Raw genomic sequence first — 22,177 nt, 5'->3', positions numbered from 1 at the left:
AAACTTACATCACTGTTTTATAAATCGTGATAAAGATCAAGTAGAGGGTTCAGTTTAGTATTGAGAGCAGAGGGAATAGAAAATAAGGACGAAAAACTGCAGATATCCATCACTCTGTAATATAATATTTCTGTGTCTCTTATATTGTTATCATCTCAGATATTCTCTGATATATGGAAATTGGATGTCAACCCGAAGATGATGGTTATTGAAGTCATTACTTTCTGTCTTGCAGGTTATTCAGTGCGATCTTGGAGCAGGCCACCAAGGGGGACGGGGCCACTCCTATTGGAGGGAAGGCAGCGGGCTTCGATGTCAAGGCTCTGAGGGCATTCAGAGTACTCAGACCCCTCAGACTGGTCTCTGGAGTACCCAGTAAGTACCGAGAGCCGTGGAAGAAAGAAAGACCGAATGAAAAGACAGACGGAGAAGAAAGAGAGCAGAAAAATGAGGCGCCGAGGCTCAGGTGTGAATGGTGATTGGGTGAGGTGGGGCAGAAATGAACCGCAGATTGGAGCTGATATTGCTACTCGATGCCACACGAACATCCACGGTGACACGTAATACACATGCTCACACAAAGAGTCCTCTTGTCGGATACTCAGACAGTATGAGCAGTGGATGAGTTGTCTGTCGGCCTGTCTGTGTTGGTGACCACAGAAATCAATAATCCAACAGGCCGGGAGGATCGGATATCGTGGACGAAGGCTTTGCGAGTCCATGCACCTGTTTTTTTTTGTGTGCGTTGTGTGTGTGTGGAGGCAAATGCACAGCATGCTTGTGAAAATCCCACACTCTTGTCTTTAGGTTTGAAGCTGCGAGGACTTCTGCAGTGCACAATATTACTTTGATCCCTGTCCAACATTACTGCACTGTGTTGAATCTGCCAGCTGATTAGCACACTGACTTGTATATTTTTCATGTGCAATAGAGTTTACAAAAAATGATGATGTTTTTTTTGTTAAAATGATTTATGTTTGAGATGTCATTACAATGTTTGTGTCGCGACTGATAGAAGAAACAAGTTTAGTTTAGTAATTTAATCAACAGATGGAACCATTCCAAGTATTCCTCAGTCATTCATGCTACTGACTGTGTGGTTTGAAAATTATGTTTGAATACATTTAGTTCTTTATTTTTATTTGGTATAGGTGTAATAGCAAGCAAAATTAGAAGGTAATGGGTTCTATAGTTTTGCACAAATGGATCTGTCAATAGTTACAGCTGCATGCAGAAAACATGTTGAGGGGATTCTTAACGAGTAAAAAATCAAACGAAACTGATTTTATTAATTGTGAAATTAAGTGCTCTGATAAGGTGTTTCATTAGCACATCTGAATAATTTCTTTGATAAATTGTAAGCCTCCTCAAATGAATCTATCACTGTTTTGTGAGTTAGTGCGCAGCTTTCTGAGCATTTGTCTGTCAAAGCATTCAGTGAATGAACTGTAAAGTTGTGTTAAACGAGCTCCGTTTCATACCTACCGTATTCCTCAGAAACTCATAGAAGGTGTGAATAATCACACGCAGAAAGATTAATCAAGCTTTAGAGAAAATATAATAAATATTATCATCAGTTTGAGTGCCCACATGCGGATAAGCTGCAACTATTCTGCTGCATAATGCTCTGCCATTGCTTTTTAATAGAACACAGTCTTTCATCATGAACATTACTGTTTCAGTACTCTTTTTGTCTAGTTTTCACCCACTGTGTGTTCTCAGCAGTTCCTCTGTGTGTGTGTGTGTGTGTGTGTGTGTGTGTGTGTGTGTGTGTGTGTGTGTGTGTGTGTGTGTGTGTGTGTGTGTGTGTGTGTGTGTGTGTGTGTGTGTGTGTGCTGCAGGTTTACAGGTAGTGTTGAACTCCATAATCAAAGCCATGGTTCCTCTGCTCCACATCGCCCTGCTGGTCCTCTTCGTCATCATCATCTATGCCATCATTGGCTTGGAGCTCTTCATGGGCAAGATGCACAAGACCTGCAATCACGAGCACACAGGTACACACCCACACACACGCACACACACACACACACACGCACGTAGAGAAAGACTATCTGGACGAGTGCGCACTGATGCACATTTGCAAATACTAACATGCATGACCAAACACATACACTAGCATACCGCTACCTCAATGCTCAGGTAAACATTTGAAGCATCTATTCAACTGTGTGTGAACGCATGCTTCAGTAAGCAAATATTCACACTTCAACTCCAGAGATGGACACACAGGTGAATACTACGCCCAACAAACCTTTTCAACAGAAAAATGACTGCATAAATCTGTGACGGTAAGACATCACCTATCCGCCGACAGAGCAGAGAGAAAATAGAGCTTAATCAGTTTATACGATAACCTCGATTAATTATTTAAACCATCATTTATGTTTCTGAGTATGAATAATTTGGGCGATAATTGAAACAGCAGCTGCCATCAATGATTGAAACAATTTTCCAGCGAAGGGCCCTAGGTATAAATGGACTTAAGTGTTGTTATGGTGATGTTATAGGTCTCATGAGAGGCATTAGCTCTGCACAGGGTAAATGCTGCTGGGATACTCAGCTATCCTATGCCTCTCCCTCAAGAGCTTATTTTGTATCATTAGCAAAACACCTTTTCATATTGATTTTTTATGGCTGCCCTGCTGGTTGTAGTGCGATTTGTTTAACCTTCTTTTCGATAAATTATCTCCAGATGCACTAAATATGTAATTGAATCGCAAAGGGAGAGTTGATTTGTACTTATTCCGGATGTCAGAGTCACAGTCATGTGCTCAATAGATAGTGTAAGGTGACTTACCGCTGGACCACTTCTAAGTACAGTACAGAAGATGAGCAACGATGCTCGTAGATATGTTTAACAAAGAGTCAAAGGTTCCAAACCCGTGTGCATAAACACACGGGGGTAGATGTAAATCAAACCTCTCACGTATCATAGAGAAACATCCCATCACTAAGCTCAAAGTTTTGTCGTGTCAGGCTCCAACGACCGGCAAAAGCTGAAGATAACGCTTAATACAAAATAAGTAATACATGAATAATTTGAAATCAGTAGGTTTTAATTGCTCGCTCCTTTTTTATTTAAACACAGGCACCATTGCAGAGGAAAAGCCGGCACCGTGTGCACCTGATGGAGCTTATGGCCGCCACTGTAACCATAACGGAACAGAGTGCAAGATGGGATGGGAGGGCCCAAACGACGGCATCACCAACTTCGACAACTTTGCCTTCGCCATGTTGACGGTGTTTCAGTGTATAACCATGGAGGGCTGGACGGACGTGCTGTACTGGGTGAGCCGGACACCACAACAGTGTCATTGTGTGTGTGTGTGTGTGTGTGTGTGTGTGTGTGTGTGTAAGTGTGTGTAGAGTGTGAGCCATGCTGCTTAGTGGGCGTAGCTAATGTAGTGTATCTGTAACATCAGTGCCGCATGAGTGCTCTTGAAAAAAGCACCAACACAAACACTTTCTCAGAAAGGCAGGTATGAACACACAGATTGTTTTACGGTGGAGACAAATTGTGTGCGTGTGTGTGTGCGTGCATGCGTGTGCGTGTGTGTGTGTGTGTGAGTGTGTGAGCTCATATCTCGGGCTAAATCGATGCGGACAATACACTGTGTAATTGAAGGCACCGATTCATTTGGGGCGTGTGTAGAATCCTGATGCTGGATTCAAGTGTCAAGTGAAAACACACACGCACACACAGAGACACACACACACACACACACATACACACATTCAGCCAACAAGACACACACTCACTATCCCTTCCTGAGTAAATGGCCAGCTGCCCTGTCCAGCTAAATATACCAACAGATTGGTCTGTGCTGTTAATCAATGTTGGGGAAGCGGTTCGATCAAAGTCCCACGTGTGCCTTCCTGAGAAAGCATTTGATTTAGACCTCTGGACGGAGGTTTGGCTTTATACACAGATTATGATATTGTTGAGCCCCACCTTAATTTGCATTAACATGCACCTGTGTGATGTCTCAAACATTAGACAGAGTAAACTTTGCCATGAGTCAGCGACTTGGCAGTTACTGACAGTATAGCTGCGCGCGACGGTCTACTGCTGAGCACTCATGTGGTCCAGATGAGTTTTGGTTCTTACGTCACTTTCCGACTGAAAGTCTGCATTAACTGCTCCAGTTAAATACAATTGTGCTGATTTCTATTCATCTGATAGCCGTCGTGTTGGCTTCTTATGTATTATCATCACATTCAGGTCACAGAGCAAAGCAGGCATTCTTTTGAAATTCAAATGGCGATATCAGAAGATTGTTGAAGTATTTAAGACCATTTATTCTCCAGAACCCTTGAAGTCTCTTCTGACAATCTTGATTGAATAATAATCAGTGCACTGCACAATGAAAATGTGTTGTGTCCTGCATCTAGAGTTTCCTAATCAAAAAGTAGATGGCAGCCAGAGGTTACATATTTTCTCACTTGTTATGTATGGAAATGTTAAAATAATTTGAATATAGATAAACCTATACGTCTACAATATTTAAAATGTGTTCACATTGTTAGTCGAGCAATGAGATGAATATTTTTTATTTATTTATATGGTTATGAGAGTTTAATTCTTATTAAAAAAAAACAGTGTTACGAAATGTTAAATTGTATTCAAGGTTTATGTTAAATCATCAGTGACTGAGCTTTCAGAGAAACACATAATGAGCTCTGTGACGAGAATAAAACATGAGATGCACAAACTGTGGCTATCTATCAAGCAATACTACAGTTAGGAGTTCATTATTTCATTATTTCATTAGTTAACATCTAAAGGATCACAAAAGTAATGGAATGAGCGTTGTTAAAGGTGAAGAACATGTTGAAAGGTAGATTGTTTTTAGCCAACCTATTCTCAGTTTTGTGGCAAGTAATTGTCAGAATTTGCCAGTTGTGTGTGTGTGTGTGTGTGTGTGTGTGTGTCTTATTTGACTATACAACAAGCAGATTCATGTGTGCATGTGTTTGTGAGTTGTTTGTCTATGAGTGTATGTATACACACATGGAGCAGATAGCTTACTAGCTCTGCACCCCTCCTGTAACCACTCTGTCTGTTGCAACCTTCTGCACACACACGCACACACACACACGCACGCATGCACGCAGACACACACACACACACACACACACACACAAATCACAACTGTTAAATCATACAATTCTCTTCTTATGAGGGCCCTTGTGTATCCAGCTGTCTTCATAATGAAGGGGACTTATTTGTTTTGAGTATCAAGTGTTATGGAAAGCATTTCGACAACACGAAGCCTTTCACTATGTTTGGGCCAGGAAATTAGATAGATTTCATTGCCTCACATTTTCGTGAAAAATAGATTAATGACATCCAACATCTGCTGCTGTTTGTAGCGTTAAACCTTCTGTCGCTCCTCTCTGCTCCGTTATCTCTCTTTGTGTCCCCGTCTGTCCAACATGTCTCCATGTTAAAGGTTAAAGTGACGGCTCTTTAGTTGATGACACTGGAAAACATTCAACTTCATTGATATCACTTGGATTTATTTTGTCTGTAGAGTCACACCAAGTAAATATTTCTCATCAAGGCCTTTCCTCTTTTCCAAAAAAAGTTATCTTAAAGGTAAAGTTTGTAGCATTAGGGAATTTTTCAATTGGCAGAAATGTAATATTATTAATTATGTTTCTTTTGTGTATCATAACCTAAAAATAAAGAATTCAATGTGTTTGTATCTACATACGGAGTGGGTCCTCTTCCCAAAGCCGGCCTCCAAGTTCCTACAGTAGACAAGAAGGGACAAACCGAACGCTCGCTCTAGATAGAGCCATTTGTGTTTTCACATTCTCATGTCGGCCATTGTTGTTCTTCTCCATGCTTGGCGCACGGTAGAAGTTTGGATGCAGTACTTACAGTACACACTACACCTTTAAGGGATCGTGTAACTATTATATACACCCATAATCATACCATACTGCCACTCTTGCTTTGCCAGGACTTTCTACTGCTCTTTTTAATATGCACTGCTCTTCTGTTTCCGGCCTGTCATCTTTTCCCTCTCTGACACTTTCTGTCCTTGACCTCTACTGCCCCCCTTCATTCTCTCTATGTCAATCTTATCAAACCTTTTTCCTCCCACTTTATTCTTCCTTCACCATTGTCCTCATTCCTCTCTTCCTCCCGTCCCTCTTATCTTTCCTCTATCCTCCACCCCACCAACCCTCTCCCTGTTAATCCCCCTCTTCTCTCCGTCTCCTTCTCTCCTATGTCTCTTGTCTCTCTCAGATGCAGGATGCTATGGGCTATGAGCTGCCATGGGTCTATTTTGTCTCTCTCGTCATCTTCGGCTCCTTTTTCGTTCTCAATCTCGTTCTGGGGGTGTTGAGCGGGTAAGAGGTTGTGCTGTTGACGTGTGTGTACAAATGTGTTTGTCTGTGTATTGTTTGTGATGTGGCTGCACTGTACATTGTGTTTTAGATGTGATGAATGACCATGCAACAAGATTCCCTGGACCAGACGTCTAAAGTGACAATTTTGGTTGATTATTAAGGATCTATTGGTTTTAGTTTAAGTAATTATTATTGTTTTGAAGCCTTAATCAATTGCTGAAAACATCCACAATCCCATTCTGTAAATTGAACATGCTTCAGCCTTTATCAATATAATCCCTGTCATCACCATCACCATTTCAATTGAGGACACTTACTACACACCATTATGGAGTAATGGAAAAGTCGCAGGACAAACCTTGGCTGAAGGCTGAAGGTGAGCTCATGTTTAAGCATCCTCTCCCAACAGGTGGATGTTCCAACGGCAAAAACTGATTCACTGCGTGCCAAAAGATATTAAAATGAGGTGTGACTACAGCTTGGCAAACAATACACAATATATTATGATTGTTGTGGTTCAGTAAAGTGGTACACAGAAAGCTACCAGTAAAAGTCGAGCTATACGTCTTCGTCGTCTACAGATGAGGAAAGATGAACTTGAAGCAAAGTCTCTCGTTCTCTCTCTCCTTTCTGTTCCACTGAATAAATCCTTTTTTCATAAGCCTGACAGAAACACACTAGCACACTCATACATACACACTCTATCTGTTATGTTTGTGTCAGTTGACCTCAAGGGGCCACATGCCATCACAACCTGTCTGTGATGGGCAGGTGGACACACGTACACAAATCATTCAGACTGGCAGGACTCTCTTTTTTCCTTTCCTCTTTTTCACAACCACGTGTTTAATTACATAAACAAGCCGCTTTCTCGATATGTCTGTCTTTCACGTCGTGTCTTTGTTCGGTCCAGGCTCAGTTTTCAGAGATGCTCTTCCTCCTGAAATACCCAGCTGTATTTATAATCCGGCCTGTGTGTATACATTTGTCGAGGTTTACATACATGTTTGTCTCACATGCAGATTAGCATGCATCTGCTCACGTTGTTTGCGTATGTGCAGTGTGTGTATATTTGTATAGAGACACGTGATGCGTGTGATTTCTGTTCGTATCTTTTTTTCTTTCTTTTTTTTCAATAAATGCTGCTCCAGTAGTCTATGTAGGTGCTGTGTTACCCCGCTCCACCAAGTCAAGCTGTTTTAGTACAAGCACCACCCGGCCTGTGGGGACACACCGGGGTATTAATAATTCACCCCTCAGGTCAGCCGTAGAGGTGGAACCTAAAAAAAACTTGCACGGCAGGGGAAAACACAAGATGCAAAAAAGTTGAGTGAAGTCTTGAGGAAGCATGGGATTAAAAATGGAAATTATAGGAAGGAAGACTGCACTTAAGAGGGAATATAACTGTTCATAAAAGCATTACACTTAAACAAGGTATAATAATGTCATTGACAATAAAAGTAATAATATATTACACATCAAAGTTACATTAAAAAATTCCATTTGTTATTGTCCAATCCATGGGAGTCTTGCTGCACGGTCTGCTCAGGTTCCTCACTAAAATGTCTTCTCTCCACAGTGATTAAGCCTGCAACGAGCCGATTTGAGTGGAACTGAAGTGAATCAAACTGTTTTTAAACTTGCAACCTTGAATTCCAAGTTAAACACGGCTGGTCAGATACGTTGCCATGTGGCCCGATAAGTGACTCTGACAAATACCATGAATGGACAATAATCTCAGCGAGGATCCTGCAGAAGCAAACCACTCCATCTGTTGGGAGCTTTCACGAAGGATCTAACCCCTTCCCTCTTCCCCTCCTCCCTTCTCTCCTAACATTCCTTACTGCTCTTTCCTACTTGTCCACTCAATTCATGTCCTCTACTTGCCTTTCTTTCTCTTCCTCCGATCATTACCTTCCATCCCCCTCTCATTCTCCTTCTTTCCATCCATCCTTTCTGTCTCCTCTCCTTGGTCCCTCCATGCCTCCATCTCTCCACCTATAGGTGAATGATGCAGTAGGGTACAGGTGGCCCTGGGTGTATTTTGTCACCTTAATCATCATCGGATCCTTCTTTGTGCTAAACTTGGTTCTGGGGGTATTGAGCGGGTAAGGGCAAGGTTAAAGGTCACTTGAAACTAACTTCTCTCTTTCTCCTTCATGCCTTCATTCTCAGAGAGCTTTGCTGTTTGTTTTTGCTGAAGAGAACTCTTTATCTATATCTACTTCCTGCTTCTGATAGTAGATGGTGTTTAACTTCATCAAATGTGTACAAATCATGGACAGGGATGTGTTTAATATTACAGGTAAAGGTACAGTTTGAGCAGTAATGTAGAAACACAATACATATCAGCACATGGAGCAGGAGGCAACATTCAAATTGTGGATTTGCAGATCCACAACTTACATTGTAAGTAGTTAAACATAAAACATGTAAAAGTCAAGCTTGACCTTGTCTTAAAGATATAGGTTTTTGTGTGAGGTACTTATCCACAGTCGGTGCAGTCCATACAGTAGATGGCGGTCGGTACGTCTCTAGTTTGGAGTAACTGACAGGAGTACCAGCGCTGGAGCAAAGATTTTCAATATTAATTATATAGAAAAATCACAGCTAATGTGTGAAACCTTTCATGTCAGTTTATCCTCAACTTGTTTTGATGGTTTCTTCACATGCCTTGTGATGATCTGGGGTAGGCAACAGGTTAAGGGGAGTGAAGTGTCTCACCCCTGACTGACTGACCCGAGTCTGACTCTTGAAACCCACAGTGATGTGACAGCAGCATTGTGGGGAAAATAATAGAGGTCTATCTGGTCCAAACAGCTTGGGGGGTTTGGCTGTCTGACTCTTTGTCTGACTTCTGACTAATGATGCTGTCAACACACTACACAGCCTGACCTTTTACCAACTGCTTCCTCCATGGAGTGTGTGTGGGCCTCAGATTGGCACGCTAACTAATGGCTAAACAGGAAGAAGGAGAGCGGCGGGCGTGGAGACATCAGGTGTGACCATGTTTGTCTGGATTTGAATGTAATCTGTAAATATAAAAAATGGGGCTAGAGAGAAAGAGAAGGGGGTGGAAGAAAAAGAGGAACCGAAGGTGAGCAAAAGGAGATTTCTATGGTAATTTAGGACAGAAAAAATCCGATGATGAGAATGGGAAACTTGAGGGCGATTCCTCGGTTTGCAGTCACACACAAGTAGATTAAACACTGGCACACACAAACACAAATCAATAAGAATTGGGTCTCCTGCTAATGTTCTGACAAGCGAGGCAGTAGCAGCTTGTTCTAATGCTCATTGATCTGTCTCGTGTGAGTGTGTGTCAGCTGTCTGTAGGTGTGATCTTTACCATCAGTCCTCTAAATGTCTCTCTCTTATTCTGTTCCAGACTATCTATACTATACTATAGTACGACTATAGACGGACTGTAAACATCTAGGAAATTGGCACATGACCATCTATAGAGCTTTATTATGGATCCGGACCTAGCTCTCAAGGGAGTTGGATTCAAATTATTGTATTTAGATGCAGCTTCACGTAAATCTGAAACTTTCATCGCTGCAAAAAGTCTCAATGAATTGGACGTTTTATTTGAAAGCATAAAGTTGAAGGATAACTGATTAGCAGGGGACTCTACTGACCACGGATGTCCTCACTCAAAATATCCACCGCAGGGAGGCTCCAGCTAACTTTACTTGTCAATAGACCATAGAATGTGGATTTCTATGCTTTTTAGCTGCAAATGTCCCAAAGCCTCCCAGCTCCTCTCAGCTCTCATCCTAATGAATTCATTAGCTCTAGTCTGACTTTGACCTTCCCCAAGTACAGCGTTAAATCAACTGTTCCTTAATTCTTTCTTTTGTCCTGACAACTGGAAGTAATTTCTCCAGGTTTCATCATAATGTTTAAATATTTCACACTCTCATAACATAGATTTTAGTTGTCATAAATCATCTTTGCTTAAGTTCCCTATGTCCATATCACCTCCAAAATCCTGAGAAACTTGAAAAAGCAACTGGAATAATAAGAAGAAAGTTTAAAGAAGAAAAAAAAGAAAGTGTGCTTTATAATACCTATAGGAGTGTTAGAAAGGAAATGGGTCAGTTCATGTTAATTATATATTTGAACACATTGTAACAATTATGTGAAGACTCTGGAACAAAGTAAAGCTCTGAGTTTACCTCCATGATTCATTCTGACCTGTGACCAAAACGTCTGAGGGGTGACAGAAAGAATGGGATGGCAGACAAAAGGTGAAGAGCTCAGTGATGCAGGGCGACCTTGCTGCAGAGTCACTTCTCCTCCAATTTAACCAGAGCAACCTGAGGTGGTACAGCTGGTCAGGGATGCCTTCAACCTCCCTCCCTTGGGGGTTGTACCGAGCCTATTACAGCTGGCAGGACACCCAGGGGTGGATTGTAGAAACTACAACTCCCAGCAGGCTTGGGAGCACCTGAGGCCCTGATGCCCTGGGACAGCAACAGTTGGATAACTAATCTGCATGATTTCCAAAAAATAATCAGGACAAAATCACTTTGGGGCTCTATATTATGGGCCAAAATGCTATGTAATGTAATTATTACTATGGTAAAAAAAAAAAAATAGACAAAGAACAACCTCTGAAATTCAGCAGCACAGTTTGACCACAGGTGATACTTTCCAGACTAAAAGCATCCTGACTCAGCTGAAAGTTGACCATTAGCTAACATTTAATATAAAAGTTGTCTTGCCTTTGTTCCAAAACATTCTCCTTCTCAAAATGAAATGAAATGACTTCACTCCTCCACACGTGGTCAGTCAGTCGGGGTGTCTCATCACCTTCCCACTAGTGCAGCTTAACGATTATTATCCAGCGACATCAATTCAAACACTTTGTGAGTGTTGGGAACCAATTGCAGGCGAGTAAATCTAATAATCAATAGTCAGGGTTAGACAGCGTACTGATGATTTGACAAAATCCAATAATTGCCACTGCGGCTCATTTCACATTGTGTGAGGATATGACGCCTTATTTTGTGCTATGGTTTATTGAAGTTGCCATGTTTACCAACACATGAACGGAGCTGAATTGAACTGTATGTATCTGTTGGCTACCTACAATATTATCCGGGTGAATTTGATTGATTGAGACGTGAATCCGGCTTCAACGTGTCTGTCTGGATGTGCTTTCATCTGTGTGCACACTAACACATTTTCTCCTTGGCAGAGCTTTCCCCCCTTTTCACTTTACATTTGTTCTCTTTCTCTCTTGAGGAGGTGTTCCCTCCTTCCTGTCCTGAAGCACTGTCAAATGTTCTATATTGTATTGTCACATCATTTGTTTTGCAGCGCTTCAGTTTAGATTTTCAGATTCTTTTTTCCCTCTCTGTTTCTGCTTTCTCTCTCCCTCCCCCCAACCGTCTACCTCCCATCCCTCCACCCTGCTCCCTTCCTCCCAGAGAGTTTTCCAAGGAGAGAGAGAAGGCCAAGGCGCGCGGCGACTTCCAGAAACTCAGAGAAAAACAGCAACTGGAGGAGGACCTCAAGGTAGGCTGTTCTCTTTGTGGCTGCTTCACTGAGGCCCCCTTTGGAAACAGGCTGTACAATTATTCAGTGCATATTAATGCAATACTTGCAGTTTGAGGCAGTAAGCATAGAAAGCAGAGCAGAGGGACTGAAGTTACAACATGTTTTACAAAAGAGGAGAAATCAAAGAGATATGTACGATATTGAAGTTGCACTTACAGCGTGTCCTCACATCATCTAAAGGTGTTTGGTACAGGAAAATCAAGAAACCTAAAGAATGCTGAAACCTTTCAATCGTAACATTCCCAACCTGCGTCAGATGACTGCAGTTTTGTTGATAAAAAGAGTGCTTTTATTACTGCAACCCAATCAGTATTTTCTTTGTGTTTGTGTGTGTGTGTGTGTGTGTGTGTGTGTGTGTGTGTGTGTGTGTGTGTGTGTGTGTGTGTGTGTGTGTGTGTGTGTGTGTGTGTGAATGCAGGGCTATTTAGACTGGATCACTCAGGCTGAAGACATTGACCCAGAGAATGAAGAGGAGGGCATGGACGATGATAAACCCAGAAACCGTGAGTACTCCAGTGTGTGTGCGCGTGATTTATGAAATGTTGTTTGGTGGTATTGGCAGATTTGGGCTGAGTAAGACTTTGTGTGAGACAGCATGGCTGGATTGATCCTGTTTGTATCCGATGACATGTTGTGCAACGTGCACACAAGAAGTTGTGAGGATAACTGTGCATACGTCTGTGTTGAATCAAATTTTTGGTCGGCAAGTATTGGGCTCACTGCGGTCTCCATCACATGGTAGTGGTTCGTAGTCAGTACAATGAACGACTGGCAGAGTGACTGACTGACAGACTGAGAGGATGTTATTACTGTCTGCTTGCTTTGGCTGAGAACCCCTGAGGTTTAAAACCTGTTTAGATATTACTGGAATGTGTCAGACTGCAGCTAATAGCCTCTGGGCACACACTCACATACACACAACAAACACGCACCCTCACTTATGCAAACACATACACACACTGTAGGTATGCACCCTTAGGACTGTGTGTACTTGCTGTCTGACAGAAATGTATACACACAAATTAACACCATGTCTCTCTCCACAACACCTCCAGAGAGAGGCAGCCACAAATCAGTACATGTCTCCCCAGGACTGAGCTACATTTCCTGGGGAGGAAAGGTGTAACACTGGCCTCCTTTGACCTGGAGGTTTAGTCCTGGAGATGATAGATATAACTCAAGATAGGGCTCATGCGGAGGAGAGGCCGGGATTCGACAAAATACTTCCCTGTACTCTCATTTACTGTTTAGTATGTACAGTGTGTACTGTGAACTATTTTGTCAACGCTTGAAGCTCAGCTTGCTCACAGTGATGAACGAACGGCGCTGCAGAGCTGTGGCTCGTACTGAGAAACGCTAATAACTGCCAAGAGACGAGGAAAGAAGGAAAAAAATGATGATCTAATCTTTCAGTGATGCTCAAGGAATTACCACGACCCCATTTTCATGAGAGTGAAAAAAAAGGCACAGCACCCATGTGGTTAGTCTATAATGAATCTACTTGTTTTCACCTGTTATCACTGCCCTGGACCAATCAGTGGCAAAAACACAGCAGCAGTGTCTCGCCAGTTAACAAACAAACACATACACAATGTGGCTCCCCTATTGGGCCAATTTTGTAAAATGTCACAATATTTAAATGCTTTTTTTCTTGACTTTTTTTTCCACTTGTACTGTATCTTTTAAATGATCTGCAATGTCCAAACAAGTCCCAGTGAGCTTTAGGGGAAAACAAGACAGAAAGTGTGAGTGTTTGAGCCGGTTGAGTCCAGTTGTGGATACCAGTCAGGTGCAAGATTCAGTCCATTACTTTTATTAAATTATATGACGTAGGCCTTTATATGACAAAATGATTGATACATATGATCAGAAGTTCTCCATCAGAGAGATCAATCATCCCCCTCGTTTGTGTAGGTGGAAAATCAAGTCATTGGCCAACTCAGCTCAGCCATATTGCTCTGTCTCCATCTCTCCTCGATGGATGGATCCTCCTCTGGGAAGATGAATGAGGGCAGTTTGTCCCTGCTGCACGAGACATTTTGCATAGGCTAGTCCATGCACACACACACACACGCACACACACAGGCACACACACACACACATACCCTAAGAACGGACAGGACTCTTCGAGAAGAGAAGATAGGATAGAAGAGATGGATGGATGGATGGCAAAATGAATGCTGAGATATGAAAGAGGGATAGAGATATATAGAGAGAGCTTGAGTATTTGTGTGTGTGTGTGTGTGTGTGTGTGTGTGTGTGTGTGTGTGTGTGTGTGTGTGTGTGTGTGTGTGTGTGTGTGTGTGTGTGTGTGTGTGTGTGACGGGGAGGGTATCTGGGACAGAGAACAGATGGGATTTCACATCATGAACAAGTCATAGTCATGACCACACACACATGCAGCGACCACACACACCTTTCTACTCGTCTATCTATAATCTTATTTTTACATGTACAGCTAAAGGCGAATCATGATGTATGATGGGGCTAGTATGCATATATGAATATACTAGTATGTATAGTATGTGTGCTGTTGTTATTGAGTAGGAGATGCATTGTTGTACTGTTGTCTCCATCGATAGATTACTTTATTTTGGCCTTTGTCAAGGTCATCAAACAACCCCACAGAAAACAAATAACTACATGTATATCATGAGGATTAGCTGCCTCCCATGTTTGCTGTTGGTCGTTGTGATAATGGAGGTCAATACAAGTAAGCTATCTTACACTATATAGTATTTTTATCAAAATGTATGGTCATCAGCTCATCTCAGTTTGCTTCATGTTCATAGATTATATAATCTCTTGGGGACGTTTTCACAACAAATATGAAACCTATTTGTGTCAGTGCTTTCCAATATAGTAATACCCAAGAAGCTGGTTTATGTTCATTATTATCATCTGCTAATACAATGCTTGAAGTGATCATTGATTGGTTAATTTATACAGATAACTGTATGAGTATCTACTGTGTATGTGTGTAGCTGTATGACTGGGTCTTTGCATATATGCCTGTATTGTAGATATTATCAAGATTTCAGACTTTAAATCTGAGTATTCAGTTTTAATTCACTCACTCAAAGAATATTGCGAGTACTCTTCTGCTTCCGCTTTGACAATCGTATGTGAATCACTGTAAATATGTGCAGAATCCAACAATAGATTGATCCCAGCATGGAGGAGAACGCCGACGAATATACAGACTCACGGCGATGCAAATAGGGAATAGTGTGAGAGGAAGGGGTGAAGTGGACAAAACAATAGCTTTTGTGTTTGTCAAGAGGACGGAGAAAAGGATGGACAAAGCTATTGTGTTATGTAGTGCCAGAGAAAACAACCCAGCAACCTGCTATTGAGTCTTCACTTCCTTCACTCTCTAGAATTTGAATCCTCCCAATGAATGAGTCCTCTTTCTGCTCCATACCTTCTTCTTTTTTACCAAAGAGAATTATATAGTTTTGGTTCAAATATGATGGAAAAGTCTGGCAATGAAACGGCGACTAAAAGTTTAAATGGAGCCAGTCATGCCTTCTTGCCAGTTATGCTGGTAAAACATCTCAAATTATAGTAATAGCTTTAGTGATGCAATAAGGTGTGACTGTAAAAAGTCATTTTTTGCAGAAGTGATCATGTTTCTTTGCAACAGGTTGTGCATATCAGCAGCGCCGGACCGGAATGAGCGTGTGTGATTATTTATGTTTGAATATACAGTTTGTGTGCATATTCGTCTGAGCGCTGTCTATGAGTGCCTATCTGTGTGTGTGTGTGTCTGTGTGTGTGTATGTGTTGCTGAGCCGTGCTCTCTATCTACAGGTAAGAGCCAGCGTTTTCAGTCCCTGCGTGGAGCCGTGAAGAAAAATGCGGCTTTCCTTCGTAAGGCGTGTGCGTCTGTCTGCATGGTCCAGCACTAGTTACAGATTTACTGGAAACGTGATTCTAGACATGCAAGCGAACTGCACCTCCTCTCCCTCTCCCTCTTCCTCTCCCTCTCCCTGTCCTCTCCTCTCCTCTCCTCCTGCTTTGTAGTAAGCACCTTATTTCCAGTGGCTGCCTCTCAATACTGCAAAGTTGTTTATTCTCTTTGTCTTTATCACCTCTTGTGTCCACCTTCCACTGAATATTAATCTCAAGGCCGTAATATATACATGAGTGTTATCTCGCAGTGGAGACTTGGTCTTTATCGTGTCACCTTGACCGTGTTTCATGTTATTTAAGCGTGTGTAATCTAAAAGACGAGAACCCTCACAACAGTGAATAAGGACAGGAGGAGAAAACATCATTTCCGTGTTGAGATGCAGCTACCATTTTCTTTAATAGGTTTGTAGGAAAGGAAACCGTTCGCATCTGCCTGACTTTTCTGAAAAAAAAACAAAAAAAACAAGAGGACAATGTCATCACAGAGAACAATTGGAGTGTGGTTTACACACTGTACATGACAACTAAATGCATTTGTGATGTCACAGTCCTTTCATTGTTGTTTCAGATTCCTTTCCCAAAAATCCCCCTGCACTGTTGCTAGCCACGCTAGCTGTGATAATACAAGATGATAGAGAGTAGTGAAAACCTGTTGAATTTGAGCCTTTTTATACATTTCACCTGGCACTTGTCATATTGTTGAGTAGAGAGATGTAATATATGTCTTCTGTGTTGAACGCTTACATGCTAACAAGCTGCATACGGGTTGTTTTTAATCCCAAATGTAATGTGACAATTGCCTAGTGAGCATAAAGAGAGACGAAAATTCAAAATGCTACATTATTGTATTACATTTCAACTGCATGAAAACCTCGTTCTGAATATTTTCTCCCAGATCTGAACTTTAAATTCACAGTTTACTTGTTTGGTTTCTGACTTTTGCTCTTTTTTAGTATGTTGACACGAGCGTACACACACACACATACACACTCACGTTTTTTTCTCAAAGACTATTTGTACTTTTGTCATCATTCAGTTCAATACATTATGGTGGGGTTTGGGTTGTTTTTGTGCTATTATTTCATATTTTAACTCATCCACACATGCCAACAATGTTAGGAATGAATGAATGCCGCGGTTGAGTTGGAAGAAGTGTGACCCTTGCCTGTCTTTCTCATTTCCTCTCATCTTCCATCCCTCTCCCTCTCATGCTCTTTCCTTCTCTCTGTGTCTCAAGTCTTTTGGGTTTACTCTAACAATAGGTTTTAAACTAGTTCAACGCTCCATTGAGGAGAAGGCACTAGGCTGGTTTTATATTTGAAAGGCTTTCGCCTCGGGAGAGACTGGAGGGCCCCGAGTGCTTTTAACTAAGTAGCGTAGCAGCAGGTGTTACGTGTCGAGGTTGGGGGAACATACAGCGTGTTCGCAGCAGAGGCCGTAATGTTCAGAGAGACCATCCTGATCTCTACAGCACCGAATTCATCCATCACCAAGCATGTGGCAAAACACACTGTTCACTCACTGTAGCTTACTTTGATGTATTACGTGAGCTAAGTGCCTACATGCCTACAACCCCGCTCTTGAAATAAAACACACACACAAACACACACAAAAGCTATATATATATATATATATATATATATATATATATATATATATATATATATATACACTACAAACACACACACACACACACACACACACACACACACGCCCACACACACACACACACATACACACACACACACGCCCCCACACACACACACACACACACACACACACAGGTTCTTTAGCCTGTCAAATGATATTTACTCATTTATATTACTCAATTTTAAGAAAAGAAATGCCTTGGAGCCTACTTTAGGTTGGCCCACAAAAAGATATCTACACTTTATTGTTATTTTCGAAACTAGACACTTATTTCTTGTTTTTATTTTTACACTCAGGACTTTAGTATGAGAAATGTCTTGTTGACTGTGGCCAGCTTCGTTTAATTTGCTTAACTTTGTGGCCTCTTTGTTTGGCGCCGCATCATTTGCTGATCTTCATTCGAGGTCATATTAGCCATACGCTCACCATTATTCTTTTTTTTATGGTACTTAAAGTAGATTTACGATTAGAGAATCCTGCATAGCGCATCATTAATATTCACAGAAAGAATGCACAAGGGCCAATGTCTGGGTTGAAAATTGTTTTTGTAAAGCGATTTATATTAATGGAGCTGAAATAATAAAGCACAGTTTAAGATTTAGATTATTCAAAAACAAGATTGTGATTATTCAGTGCCTTTTTGAAATGTCCTTTCATCTTAAGTGGCCATCATGTTCTTTGGTTTCATGCTTTATTTAACGGTAGTTATTTTACTGTAATACAAGATGCATTGAGATTAATATCGATATCTGACTCAGGTACCCAGAGGGTGTTACAATAAGTGTTTGAGGTGACAGTGAAAGAGCTGCAGCTCGATCCCGCAGGCAGCCAAAGACTGACACGAGCAATAAAAAGCAATGTATCACTTCATATCAGTCTCTCAACCAGCCATCTCTACATTCATCCTATTCGTTTCTCTCCTTCCTTCCTTCTCTCCTCCTTCGTATCTTTCCATCCATACCCTCTACATTCTCCCTCTTTTTCCTGTTTTAACACTTCTTCATCCTGAACTGCTCATCTGTATTACTCGTGTCCTTCCTCTACAGCTGCCCCCATCTTCCCAGTATTCAGCCGTCCATCTCTACACACCACTACAATTAAAATCAGGACACAAAGTGACACATTTGCAGTCTCCTCGTGGCTTCATAAACAAAGGCAGATTGGGCTCCGTGAGCATCCTACCTGTTGATACATCTTTTGAAAAAGATTAAGTTGATGAACTAATTTTCTGATGTTTGCGTTGACGTAAATCCTGCCAAATCTCTCACAGCTTGATCAAAGTTTAGAAGCCTGAATAAAAAGCATTACAGGGGTTTTTCAAAGCTCAAACATCCCCCGCAAGGTTTGCAGACCAAAATCTCCAGCATGTTTTTTCCTTCAATCTCCGTGAGCTATGAAATCACAAAAGGGTTTTGTTCAGATTTAGTTTACCCGGAATTAAGCTATCCTTCAGCTTAGAAATTAAAATCCTTCCTAATAGCTGTTGCAGGGCTCGTGTCCCAGGATGCTGAACTGGCAAATATTGCTGGTATGGAAACTTAACGTGTAATTCGTTTAGGCAATAAGGCCAAATATATACAGAAGAGTTTGATAAAAGATTACTTTATAATCGTATAGGAATCAGATGAGTTGATGAACAGTGTTTGACCCAGAGGCCAGTGCAGCCCTCAGTAGTTACCTATAAACATATGATGTACCTTGTAGCTTTTCAGTGTGTGTGCAGCGAATCATTTGTAAAGTTGACGGACATTTTGGAGCTCAAGGTTTGGAGCAATACAGTAAACACCGGCGCAGGATTGATGTACGTGAGTATGTACAGACCGGTCCACCCGTTTTGGCCTGTTAATTCATCTTTGTCCCTCTTTCTTTCTCTGTCTTTCGTTCCTTATCTGTCACCTCCTTTTCCTCTGGCTCCTTTCTGTCTCTCAGTGAGCATGCCAGCAAGCGAGAATGAATCAGTCAACACAGACAACGCCCCCGGGGGAGACGTGGAGGGGGAGACATGCTGTACCCGGCTAGCGTAAGTTCCTCACCCTCTCTCATACTCGCTTCTTCTCGTCCTTCTATCCATCAGCTCGCTCTCTCTCTCTCTCTCTCTCGGTCACCTTCTGTCGATCTCAAGGATGACCTATGTCAAGCATCTCTCTTGTAATAGCGCTTGAATGTCAGCCATGTTACAGGTGGCTCTGCCCTTCACTGGTCTCACAAAGCTCACGGGTTAGAGGAGAGCAGAGTGACAGTGGCTTGTCATCCTTCTCGAAACTGAATAAATGTGATGGGGGAGAACTTGGGTGGATCTGAGGAGGCAGCTCAACAGAGTTGCTGTTTCCAGAGAAGGTGCTTTTCATTTTTTTTCACAGCTAATTAAATTACTCCTTTTCCAAAGACATCTGTGACCTTCATGAAACGGAGGTCGGGCTAAGAGGAATTAATCCCACACTAAACCACCGTGCCTTATTCTTTTTTTCTAGTACACTGCAACTTAACAATCCCATTGAGGTCTGGCGCTGGTTCTAGTTGCTGGATCTTTTTGCTGTTTTTATGAATACAATATGAATATGTCACAAGGTATAAATATCTGTCTATGTGTATTTTCACGGTTGTCCAGTTGAATTATGAAAAGGTTTCATAAAAAGCGTCGCAGAATTTTAACTTGTCACAGAAGATGTCTGAGATATTCTTCGCTGATGTCACTATATACAATTAATTAACTAAAGAAGGATTGAGAGAAGAAGTCAAAGTGTCTGTTGAATCATGTGGTACAAAGAAAGTTTGACCTTCATTTGGATCCATACAAAATGCAGAAAATCTGAACATCTCTCATATCTACATCTCATCTAATAGTAATCCATATATTGTTTCCTTTTCTTCGCTCCGTCTGTTTTTGCTATTTCTCTCAGCCCTTTGTGTGTTTGTTCGTAAGGTGCTTTCCTCCTCCCCTGTGGGAGCTCACGAACAGCTGACTCATTTACATTATTCAAACAAGTGCACCGCTTTCTTTCTTGGACAGAAGGCCACGCAGGAGCCGTGACCCAAGCGGGTCCGCCTCAGCACACACGAGCGAACACACCTCCATACAAAGCGGTGCATCACTGTGACCGGAGCCCAGTAGAGTAGGATTGAATAGAGAAAGTTACTGTGCTGTATGGAATCGTTTGGAGGTGAAATCAAACTGAAAGTAGACCAGAGAAAGCGTAAAGCCAGTAGGTGCACTTTGATGGCACACTGTTGTTCATCTGTACTCTACATCTGTTACTTTTGTCTTTGTTATGTTGTTCGTGTTTATTCGTCCCATCTGACCAAAACTACTCAAAACAAGAAAAGGATGCGTCATGTCTCAGTCTTCAAACACATAACGCCAAATGGAAGCGACAGTGAAGCCAGCAAATTAGTCATTCGAACCATTAATTTCAAGCGTATGTTGCGCCATGTTGTCGCGATTGTCAATCTGCCATTTACTTTCACGATTTATTGATAAATTGTTTTGTCTCAAAAAAAAAGCATAATAATTGTGAAAAATGCCTCTTATAGGGTCGTCACCTTCAAATGTTTTGTTTTCTCCAATCAAGATTCCAAACCCCAAAATGTGCATTGACAGTAATTCATTTAATACCACATATGAGAACAAATGTTTTCCATTTTTGCTTAAAAAAAAGATTATTATCAAAATCATTTGTGTCGATGTTTCCAAGCACCAGAGTCCCTTTAAAAACCTTTAATTCTCCTGCAGCAGGGGTCTGACAGTCTGCTGGTTCTCTCGTGCTATATTAGAAATTGTCAATCATCTCGCTGACTGGTCTAATTTGCTTATGTAGGTCACAGGAAGGTTTCAGTATTAGACTAAGACTTTTTCATAACCAGTTCAAAATTCCTCACAGTAACTTAAATCATTGTGTGCATTAAAGATGTTATATTTACAGCAATACAAGTTATATCACTGAATGCTTCTTGAGTATATACATCACATCCTTGTGTATGCACATTGTAATGGAACAAGGTATAATTGTCTTACTCTTAACTTCTAAAATGGCTGCAGAATAAACATCTATGGGTTTTGTAAGATCCTGATAAAAGCGTGTAGGTCTACGCTCTAAAGCCTCGATCTCATTTTTTATGAACCACAATGGAGCTTCAGAATTTGCACACCCACGATAGTCTTACTTGAATAAGTGGCTTTCGCAGTAATCAGACCGTCCTAAACCTTGCCGAGAAGTACGAGCCCTCATCCTCCCTCTGTGTGACTGCAACAAGTTTGGCTCGGGGCATTAGCTCACACTATTAGGAGATAAATCTGGAGACTTTCAGTGTTTGTCAGTTCTTCTTCGCATTGCTGCGGAGACAGACCTCGGGGTAGCAGCGACTTCGGCGCCCGCTGATCTCCATAATCGAGACGGACACATAGAGGGAAGAGACGAGTGTACTGTCAGCCTCCATATCCAGCCAGTCAGTCATTTTATTCTATCGTTGAGTCGGTCAGTAAATGATTTCATTGCTTCAGTCAGTCAGCGGGTCATCTGCTTTTGCAAACAGCTGCTCACAACAACTCCCTTAAAGCTCATTGCAGTGTGATACTAAGTTCTCTTTTGGTTCATTAAGCATCCTTTAGCTGGGAGAGGAGCGGCGGCTATAATGTTACCGGCATGTGGCACAAGTTGCCCCATTGTCAGATCAGGTTACTCAA

At 41.6% G+C, this 22,177-nt stretch overlaps 1 protein-coding gene across 5 annotated transcripts in view; it reads left to right on the top strand.

Annotated features, from left to right (window-relative positions):
- The window catches only part of cacna1c (calcium channel, voltage-dependent, L type, alpha 1C subunit), a 174,273-nt gene that overhangs the window by 105,141 nt on the left and 46,955 nt on the right, over nt 1-22,177 (top strand). For 4 of the 5 annotated variants that reach the window (XM_068587062.1, XM_068587061.1, XM_068587060.1 and 1 more), the window contains exons 5-11: nt 236-375; nt 1,842-1,994; nt 3,089-3,288; nt 6,260-6,363; nt 11,802-11,889; nt 12,350-12,434; nt 19,426-19,516. In XM_068587062.1, the coding sequence (XP_068443163.1) occupies nt 236-375; nt 1,842-1,994; nt 3,089-3,288; nt 6,260-6,363; nt 11,802-11,889; nt 12,350-12,434; nt 19,426-19,516 (861 nt within the window). Of the gene's footprint in view, nt 1-235; nt 376-1,841; nt 1,995-3,088; nt 3,289-6,259; nt 6,364-8,367; nt 8,472-11,801; nt 11,890-12,349; nt 12,435-19,425; nt 19,517-22,177 lie in introns of all 5 variants that reach the window. The other variant, XM_068587063.1, reaches the window with a different exon arrangement.

The sequence above is a fragment of the Clinocottus analis genome, unplaced genomic scaffold (assembly GCF_023055335.1).
Source record: "Clinocottus analis isolate CAN_PGR_092001 unplaced genomic scaffold, fCliAna1.0.p SCAF_20, whole genome shotgun sequence".
NCBI lineage: Eukaryota > Metazoa > Chordata > Actinopteri > Perciformes > Cottidae > Clinocottus > Clinocottus analis.
Note: the sequence above shows the minus strand (reverse complement) of the source record. Positions and strands in the feature narration are given on the sequence as shown.